The sequence below is a fragment of the Humulus lupulus genome, chromosome 6, assembly GCF_963169125.1.
Source record: "Humulus lupulus chromosome 6, drHumLupu1.1, whole genome shotgun sequence".
Classification (NCBI taxonomy): Eukaryota; Viridiplantae; Streptophyta; class Magnoliopsida; order Rosales; family Cannabaceae; genus Humulus; species Humulus lupulus.
In genome coordinates, this window is record NC_084798.1 from 222855788 (window position 1) to 222866034 (window position 10247).

Below are 10247 nucleotides of genomic sequence, written 5' to 3' on the forward strand. Positions count from 1 at the left end.
GATATATTGTGTATTATCAAAATGCAGATTTGGTACTTAATATTTTGGGTAATACTCATTCGGTACCTTATAATTTAAAATTGTACATATCTGTACCTAGACTCAAATGCAATCAATAAAATTTTATCAATATGACTAATAAATTGCTCTAAGTTATATGTAATTAAGTAATTAAATTTGAATTTGAACCCCATATAATTAATGGCAGTTTGTTCGCACTGATAAAATTTCATTAATCAAATTTGTTTAAAATACCAAATATGTAAAATTTCAAATTATAGGATACTAGATAAACAATATTATCAATAACATGGGGTACTAAGTGTGTATTTTGATAAAACACAATATACCAAATAGTTGTTTAATTAACCTTATATCTTTTAGTTTGACTTATTGCTAAAATGGTATCTTAATTAATTAGATATTTGCTTATCAATTTATAGTATTTTTTATTATTTATATATTCAAACTGAAGTTTAATTCACCATTGAAGTACTATACATGTGTGTTTTTTTGATTAAATGTGATACCAGATAACAAATAAGTGATCAATAAAGAAGAAAGAGGCACTCATGATGAGTCTGCTGATTGTTAATGTTAATGTTATTATGATTGGATCATTATTAATGACAATAATGTCCGCACTAGCTTCACCCATTGCAAAACAAGATTATTGCCAAGCCAAGTGTGGAGATGTAGATATTCCATACCCTTTCGGAATTGGACCATCCGAATGTTTTCTTGACGAACGATTCGAAATCTCCTGCCACAACTCTTCCACGCCTGTTCTCAAACACACTCAGCTACAGGTACTTAATATTTCATTAATTCCTGATTAATAATGATCCTCGTTCTCGTTATTATTATAGCTATGATTACGATCCCCAATGGATTGTGGTGAGAAACCCCATTAGTTTCTTCGATTGCGGAGACAAGACAAGGCAAAAATCAGCAAATTTAACAGGAACCCCGTTTTACTATTCGCGTGGCAATGTATTCATTGCAGTAAGTTGTGGTGCCCTGGCCAAGTTCGTAACAAAGTCAGGCAACATGCTCTTCGAGAATGGATGCTCATCCAATAGTACAACAACTAAATCAAGTAATCATAATATTATTGATTTTAGTAATTGCGATGGCGTTGAATGTTGTACTACTTCCGTCGTCTTCCCTTCGGATGTTGTGGGCAACAACTTGGAAATCTCCATGGATAATGATTCTTCTGGTACTCCTGCAAATCATAGCCAATGCAAATATGCATTCTTGATAGATTATGATGAAATGTATAAATATAAAACATTTCGTGATCTGGATTATGTTCCCGTCCGACTAAGTTGGTCCCTTAACAGTACGTATTTCGATGTATTTAAAACACCTTTTATACCAAACAAAACTAGCAACTTCGATTGTCGAACTTCGACGGAGGACTATGGTAATTTATTAAAATCCTCTTTGGATCGAATAAGTGATTGTTGGTGCAGTACTGGACTTCGAGGGAATCCCTATCTGGTGGGTGGGTGTAGTCAAGGTAAACCTCTCCCACAAATATTAATTATAATTGTATATAAATATTAAGCTTTCATTTACTATACATATATATAAATATTGATATATATATATATATATATACTAGCTAGATACAAATCTGCACGTCGGTCGTTAGTTTTATTTGTAGAATTTATCAATTATATATATATATTTGATTTGTATTATTTTCATATAAATTTTAAATAAATAATCAATATTATATATATTTATATATAAAAGAATAACATAAATATATTAAATGAAAAATTAAAACAAAATATTTATAATAATAATGATATATTTTATAATATGCATAAATATTTATTTTTTTGTTTGTTTTAAAGATATATTATGTTAAAATTAACAAATAAAACCAATAATATCCGCACTTTTTAATTAGTCGGGACTTATTATTAGTTACAGTAATCTTTTTTTATAGTCTATATTAATGAGAATAAATAAATAATAAATTTTATATTAACTAAAAAAATTATGTGTTATTTAATTCTCAGATATTAATGAATGCATTAAGATTGAAGGGTTATGTCCTGGAGGCTCCACTTGCGTGAACACTTTCGGGCACTATCACTGTAGTTATAAACGCAAGGCTATCTTTATAGGTATGTCTTTGTATCAAATTCATATATATATATATATATACATATATATATTTATATTTATAATTTTCTTTGTGTGTATGTGTGATTCATAAAATAATATTTTTTACTGGTTAACTAACGTAAAACATAGTAAAAATTCATAATAGTAGTGCATCTAGGAATTCATTCCACCAAAAATAAAAATCAATAATAATATATATTGGAAATATATAATGGAACAAAATTTAAAAATTTCACGCATATATACAAATTAAATAATAAAATAATGTAATTGAGATAACTATTCTACTATTAGAACTCATCTATCCACCTACTTTCATTTTAAAAAAAAAATCTTATACTTTTACTCGCAACAAATTTTGTGAGTAAAACAACTTCATTATATTATATTTTTTTTATTAATATTTGAATAAAACTAGAAGTGAAAATATCTTTTAAATTTATCAATTCTTAAGAAATTATGCCACATTTCCAAAAGAAATAATCACATCTTAACTACTAGGTACCTACGATTACCAAAAAAGCGTAGTAGGATGTATTTTTTATGCAAAAGAAAAAAATCTTAGGAATTTAACTATACCATATTGAGAAATTATGTATTTTTACTGCTAATATCCATATATTTTAATCAATCATATTTTTAATAAAAGTTTATAAATACATTCTATATTTATCGCAAATTTTAATTAAATAAATTGAGGCTATTTTGTCATAATAAATAATAAGAATGTTTGCACCAAAATTACCTAAAGTTTGAGGTTTGTACATGTCATAGACTCAATCTTTTTTTTAGCGGTGAAAAATACAAAAAATTGTTTAGTCACCACCTAACGGAGATCAATATGTAGAGAGTGGCGAAATTACTATTATACTAACTTTGGGTATTTTTCCTCCTAAAAAAAAGATTGGATCTATGCCACGTACAATCCTCAAACTTTGGATAGTTTTGCCGCAAATATTCCTAAATAATATTTTTACCAAAATTAGTGAAAAAAACAAAATTTTAACAATCCTTGTTCAAAAAGATCAAATGTTTGACAAAATTTCAATTTATATATTATAAAACTTATATAAAAAAATTAAAGTTTAGAGCAAGAGAAATAATAATATTAAAATCTGAGTTTAATTTATGCTTATTTAAAATTACAAACTAATTAAGAATAAGTTTTTAAAAATTCCAAATTTCCATAAATGAATGATTATGTTTATTTATTCATACATGTTAAACAGGTGTGGGGAGTCCTCTTGGATTATTAGTTCTACTTTTTTGTACATGGAGACTATACAAATTCATAAAGAAAAGAAAAGAAATTAAACGCAAGAAAGCATTTTTTAAACGAAATGGCGGCCTTTTGTTGGAACAGCAAATACACTCGAGTGAAAACAATGTCGAGCAAACGAAGCTGTTCGAATCAAAAGAGTTAGAGAAGGCAACTGATAATTTCAATATAGACAAAGTTCTTGGGCAAGGAGGCCAAGGCACTGTGTACAAAGGAATGTTGGAAGATGGAAAGATTGTTGCTATAAAGAAATCTAAAATAATTGATGAAGCCAAACTCTCTGAATTCATCAACGAGGTTGTCATTCTTACACAAATCAATCATAGAAATGTTGTCAGGCTATTGGGATGTTGTCTGGAGACAGATGTTCCAATTCTAGTTTATGAATTCATCCCAAACGGAACACTTTCTGAGTATATTCATGACAAAAATGCAGAGTTTCCTTTCACATGGAACATGAGATTACAAATTGCCACTGAAGTTGCAGGAGCTCTTTCATACTTACACTCAGCAGCTTCTTTTCCAATTTATCATCGAGATATCAAGTCTACGAACATACTCCTTGATGAAAAATTGAGAGCTAAAGTTGCAGACTTTGGTACATCAAGAACTATCTCCTTAGAGCAAACTCACCTGACCACTTTAGTTTATGGCACATTTGGCTATCTAGATCCAGAATACTTTCAGTCTAGCCAATTCACAGATAAGAGTGATGTTTATAGTTTTGGAGTAGTTCTTGTCGAACTCTTGACCGGACAAAAAGCTATATCTGCAACAAGGTCAGAGGAGGAAGGAAGAAGTTTGGCAACATATTTCATGATGACGATGGAGGAAAAGAGTAATAGTAGTGTGTTCGACATTCTTGATGATCAAGTTCTCAAAGATGCGCCAAAAGAAGAGATCTTAATTGTTGCTGATCTTGCAAAGAGATGCTTGCATTTGAGTGGAAGGAATCGACCTACCATGAAAGAAGTAGCAAAGGAGCTAGAGAGGAGGATTCAAGGCATTGATAATAAAGATTCTAAGGGTAGTCAACAACATAATTATGATTATGATGAAGAGCTAGCATATGCACCACCTGAAGTTATAGACTACTCTTGGAATGCTTCCACATCGTCAACTTTTGATAGGAATGCTACTAGCTCCTCGTTGCAGCAAGAGTTACCATTGTTGGAAGTGTGAACAAATAGTAATATCCCTTTTGTAGTACTCTTCACTTTATTTTCTTTTTATTTCAAATTTGAGAGATCAATTATACAGTGGAATACTTTATTGGTTAATATTGTTAATTTTGGTTCCATCTCTTTGTATAAGCATTCAACGCTTGGTACTTTTACTATATTATGTAATATAGTAGTACTCGTGTTTTTGTATGGTTTTGGCATTTTTATTTTTCTAATTAGTTCTTTTTATGCGAATTTTTATTGCCAACTATCTAATGAGTATTATCTCCATAAATATCTAAGCAATATCTACAACAAGGTCAAAGGAAGGAAGATGTTTGGTGACATATTTCATAATGACAATGTATATTTCCTTTAATTTTTAATAGTTTGGTTTGATCGGTCATGATTATATAAACTAAACATGGTCGCACACATGGTCCTATGAGATGATGAGTAGGCACATAATAGTTAGGAGTGAGCATCGGTCGGTTTGAGTGGTTTTTTCACCAAAAGAAATCTAGAATTCGGTTTTCGGTTTGGATTGGTGCAATCCGAAAACTGACCGAACCAAACCAGTTTAAAAAAAAACCGACCGTTTTGGACCGCGGTTTGGTCGGTTAAACCGACCAAACCGAATTGATTATTTATTTTTTTTTTTTTATTTTTTTTTTGAAAGTTTTAGTTAAAAAATTAAAAATTTTGGATTGTTAGAATCCATTTTTGTATGTTTTTAAAATATAAATATATAGAACATAATTACATTTACAAGTGCCTTAAGTTTTTTTTTTATTAAAAATTTTAATAATTAATAATTATATAATATTATACTATTATTTTATTGTGTTCGGTCGGTTTCGGTTTTTGGTCGGTTCACCCAAAATTTCCAACCCGACCGAACAGTGGCGGTTTGCACCGTCGGCGGTTTTTTCGGTTTTCGGTTTAAACGGTTTTGGTTTTTTCGGTGTTCGGTAGGTCAGTGTACACGATTTTTTCGGTTTTTTGGATTTTATGCTCAGCCCTAATAATAGTAATGAAGAACACCAGTTGTTGTTCGAGGGACTCGGGGCGTGGAGTCCGAAAGTCATGGTTTTCACAAAATTTGGTGGTGCATCGTTGTCTTCACTGATCACCAAAAGCCAGGAAGGAAAAATCTAGTCAAGATTCTTCCTGTATGAAGGGTACAATATATATATATACGATGTATATACGTGAGTGGGATGTATGAGTACCTTTCAAAATCTTTACAAGATTAATAAAAGATTCAAACATTATTTCGTATTTGTATGAAGCAAGCATCAATGGGCGAGTTTCCATTTGTGTTAGTATTGCTGCTTTTCCTTTGTACACCAATTTTTGCAGTTGATAGCTTAAGACAAGTGGAGTCTATCTCTGATGGCAGAACCTTGGTCTCCCAAGAAGGAAGGTGTGAGCTTGGTTTCTTCAGTCCAGGAAATTCCAAATATCGTTACTTGGGAATTTGGTTAAAAAACATCTCTGTTCAAACTGTTGTTTGGGTTGCCAACCGTTGCAATCCAATATACGACATGTCGGGTTCGTTGCATTTCAACAGCAGTAGCACAAATCTTGTTCTGTTCGGACAGAAGAAGACAATCGTTTGGTCATCGACGACACCAACGAGTCTAGAAAGAAATCAAGGCCAAAAGCCAATTCTTATGCTTTTGGATTCTGGAAACCTGGTGATCATAGATGAGAAAAACAGAAACTCAGAAACATATTTATGGCAAAGCTTTGATTATCCTTCTAATACAATGTTACCTGGTATGAAAACAGGGTTCAACATAAGAACAGGGCATACTTGGCTTATGACAGCATGGAAGAGTGCAGTGCAGATGACCCTTGTCCTATCGATTTGACTTGTGGGATGGAGCCTCATGCTTACCCTGAATTATCTATTCGAAGGGGCAAAAGGATTTACTATCGTCATGGCCCGTGGAACGACCTTCGTTTTAGTGGCACACTTCATTTGAGACCAAACCCGATTTGTGACTTGGAATTTGTACACGACGATAATGAAGCTTTTTTCAGGTACTTTATCAAGGTTAAATCTATCATCAGCAGAATAATCGTCAATCCTACAACCAGTGCCCGCGAACGATATGAATGGACCGAAGCAGAGAACTCTTGGAGTCTTTACTCTTCAGCTCCCATAGACTACTGTGATAGCTATGGGCTATGTGGAGTCAATGGCAAGTGTGTTGTAAGCTCTAACCCAGTCTGCCAATGTCTTAAAGGGTTTAAGCCCAAATCTCAGGTGAATTGGAATTCACTTATTTGGGCTCAAGGGTGTGAGAGAAAAACTCCATTGATGTGTCAGAACAAAGAAAAAGATGGGTTCATTAAGTTTGCAAATTTGAAAGTGCCGGATACTACCAACACTTGGGTAAATGCAAGTATGAATCTGAAGAATTGCAGGGCCAAATGCTTGAGCAACTGTTCTTGTGTGGCTTATTCAAACACAGATATCAGAGAAGGAGGCAGTGGTTGTGTCATTTGGTTTGGTGATTTAGTTGATATCAGAGAAATTCCAGGTGCTGGGTGTGGCGTGCTGCCCCTTTGGCACACCCACACGGGGCCATTTTGTAATGAGCATGCCTTGGTGCTTGATCATTAGTCAAGTCTTGCACCAAGCAACCTCATGGGATAGGGTAGTGGCAGTTTTGTAATATTGCATATGTCTCCCAGACAAAAATCATATATGTTCCTGGGAAGACTTTATTTCCCTAGAAGGCTCCTTAGGGGGAGGTGACCTGGTGACTTAGGGAAGCACCATGGCCATCAGCAGATAGGGGCCAAAGCTGTGTACTCCCTTGCCCTATCAAGGCTATATATTAATGAAATAACATTTATCCATACTTGCCCCTGTGTACTTCCTTGTTGCTTATGTGTTACTTTTTTGTTACCTTCGTTGGGCCTTTGTGTGCCACTTGCCTTGTTGTGTGCTTTGTGTTGTGTGGACGTTCCTAGGAATGACTTGCTTTGTGCTTGCTCATACTTCGTTATTGCCCGTTGCATGTCCGAGATGTGTATGTGGCTAACCGCTGAGTTTGTTTGCCTGTAGGTGTGTGTTGTAGGCTGACTTGCTAGCTTGAAGAGTCTGCAAGTGCCGCACGTTCCGTCTAGTTGGAATCCCCAAATAGCCGGCCCGTGACACTGGGCAGGATGTCTATATTCGAATGCTGGCCTCTGAGCTTTGTAAGTTTTTTCATAACATTTGCTCTGTTTTATAATGTTATTTCAGCTGTGTTGACCAGAGATCTGACTTAAATTTTCATTTTTCTTTTCCATGTCAAACTAATTGCTATCAAAAGCAAGGGGTGACCATGAAGTGAAAGCACTCATCTTTGCAAGTGTTGGTGTGGCACTTTCTGGCATTCTTTTAGCTTGCTATTTTATTCGTTGGAGGCCGTGCAAAGGTAATTTTAATCTTATATATGTATCAGTGATTTAACTAGACATGTATATATATAAATACATATATAATGTGATGATATGAAGTTGATCATTTTGTTAACCCTTTTAAGTCTACTACGTATAATTATCTATTTCAGAAAAAATCAGATGGGTGGAAGCAAAGAAGAAGAATTGGAACTCCCCATTTTCGATCTTTCCACAATATCTACGGCCACTAGTAACTTTTCAGACATCAATAAGCTTGGAGAAGGTGGCTTCGGACCTGTTAACAAAGTAAGTTTCTCAAGTGTGCTGGTTGATTGAAATATGCAAATATAGAGAGAAAAAAAACATTTAAATTTATTTAATAAAGAATAAAACAAGTTTTGCAAGTTTCTTTTTTTAACTATGTTTATAGGGTAAGCTTGGAGACGGGCAAGAAATTGCTGTGAAGAGACTTTCAATGAATTCAGGACAAGGAGTCAACGAATTTAAAAATGAAGTAGTACTAATTGCAAAACTCCAACATCGAAATCTTGTGAAGCTTCTTGGTTGTTGTATTCAAGAACAAGAGAGGTTGTTACTCTACGAATACATGTCCAACAAAAGCCTTGACTTCTTCATCTTTGGTAAGTAGAATCTTTTTATTCGAACAAAATATTAATTGTCATAATTTATATACAACCTAGAATAATTTTTAGAAGTTCCAAACTGCATTTTTTGGTCTAATTATGTTGATTGACTTGGTATATTTCAGATCCAAAACAAGCTAAATTATTAGAGTGGCCTAAGCGCTTTGAAATTATATGTGGTAATTCTCGGGGTCTGTTGTATCTTCATCAAGATTCTAGACTAAGAATAATTCATAGAGATCTTAAAGCTAGTAATGTTTTGCTGGATAGTGAGTTGAATCCCAAAATTTCAGATTTTGGTCTGGCTAAATTTTTTGGAGGAAATCAAATAAAAGACAAAACAAACAGAGTCGTTGGAACTTAGTGAGTATTCTTGCCATGCTTTATGTATTTATGTATGCAATAGTTTTTGTATATGATCAACGAGTGTCGTTATTATTTTTAATAATGTTATTATTATGAATGCAGTGGATATATGGCCCCAGAATATGCTTTCCATGGTCTGTTTTCAATCAAATCTGACATCTTCAGTTTTGGTATAATGGTGTTAGAGATTGTAAGTGGAAAGAGAAATAGAGTCTTTCACCCTGAAATCGATACCCTTGCACTCACAGGACATGTAAGTATTGAAACACTATTTATTCATAACATTATATGAAGATGTTTGATGCTTGCGTGTTCTCTGATGATGAGTGTTTGGTTTTGAATAATCTAGGCATGGAAATTGATGGAGGAAGGCAGGGCAATTGAATTGCTTGATGAGTGCTTAAGTGGTTCATAAAATTTATGTCAAGTCTTGCGATGTATCCATGTTGGTCTCTTATGTGTGCAGCATAATCCTATGGATAGACCAAGCATGCCATCTATTGTTATGATGTTGGGAAGTGACAGTTCTATGCCTCAGCCTAAAAAACCAGGCTATTTCTTCGAGACAGAGTCACCACAAGGTGGCCATTCTCAATCATCCACAACAAACAATGCGACCATGTCAGTACTAGAGCCTCGATGATATGTAATGTAATTGCCACATGACAGCAGTGGACATGTTTTTCTTGCGTGACACTGTAGTGCATTAATTTTTTTTTTTTATTTTATTAACTACTTTATTTGGTAATTGTTAAGTGTTAGGAATTTTAATTTAATTATTTGAATGTTTAGAGTTAATTGTGATTGAATTTTATTTGTTTTATTTATTTGATTTATTTTGTGTTAGGAAAACTTATACATGATCTTTATTTATTTTTATGTATATTTAATATTAAACAAATTAATACGAGATAGCCTAAAACATATTTCTAAAATTGAATTCAAAGAGAAACAAAGACAAGAATACTTACAGTATACGCAGCGGAATGAAAGAGTCCTTCCTTCAGTTTCTCTAACTCTTGCATCCTCTATGTCGCGGAGTATTATCAAGAAACTGAACCGATCTTTTATTTTCTTCACAATTCCAATGTATCCTTAGAATCACCTAGACTAGTGTGGGCAATTCTCAACACATGAGATAGATACAGAGAAGAAGACAAAATAACAAAGAGGCTTAGAAAATGACTTGTGTTTTAGCTTGTGTTTAGAGAGAATCTAAAACTATTAGAAAATCTGACTTGTGACTTA

The 10247-nt window shown here is 33.2% G+C and overlaps 2 protein-coding genes and 1 pseudogene across 2 annotated transcripts; all 3 read left to right on the plus strand.

Annotated features, from left to right (window-relative positions):
• The first annotated feature begins 279 nt into the window (after nucleotides 1-279).
• LOC133783546 (wall-associated receptor kinase-like 9) lies at nucleotides 280-4793 on the plus strand. Its single transcript, XM_062223203.1, has 3 exons — nucleotides 280-1525; nucleotides 2037-2144; nucleotides 3375-4793. Exons 1-3 carry the CDS (start codon nucleotides 1051-1053, stop codon nucleotides 4604-4606), a joined length of 1815 nt encoding a protein of 604 aa, XP_062079187.1. The 5' UTR covers nucleotides 280-1050; the 3' UTR covers nucleotides 4607-4793.
• Nucleotides 4794-5798: 1005 nt separating this feature from the next.
• LOC133786200 (G-type lectin S-receptor-like serine/threonine-protein kinase At4g27290) lies at nucleotides 5799-7156 on the plus strand (the record flags this gene model as incomplete). Its single annotated transcript, XM_062225404.1, has 1 exon — nucleotides 5799-7156. A coding segment is annotated over exon 1 (735 nt), but the record flags the coding sequence as incomplete, so codon positions are not given.
• Nucleotides 7157-8169: 1013 nt separating this feature from the next.
• On the plus strand, nucleotides 8170-9808 carry LOC133786201 (G-type lectin S-receptor-like serine/threonine-protein kinase SD1-1; annotated as a pseudogene).
• Nucleotides 9809-10247: the final 439 nt, after the last annotated feature.

Excerpts from the sequence above, each read along its gene's own strand:
- LOC133783546 (XM_062223203.1), top strand. The coding sequence starts at position 1,051 with ATGCTCTTCGAGAATGGATGCTCATCCAATAGTACAACAACTAAATCA. Across the intron at positions 1,526-2,036 it reads GGTGGGTGGGTGTAGTCAAG|ATATTAATGAATGCATTAAG; the intron begins GTAAACCTCTCC and ends TTTAATTCTCAG. Across the intron at positions 2,145-3,374 it reads ACGCAAGGCTATCTTTATAG|GTGTGGGGAGTCCTCTTGGA; the intron begins GTATGTCTTTGT and ends CATGTTAAACAG.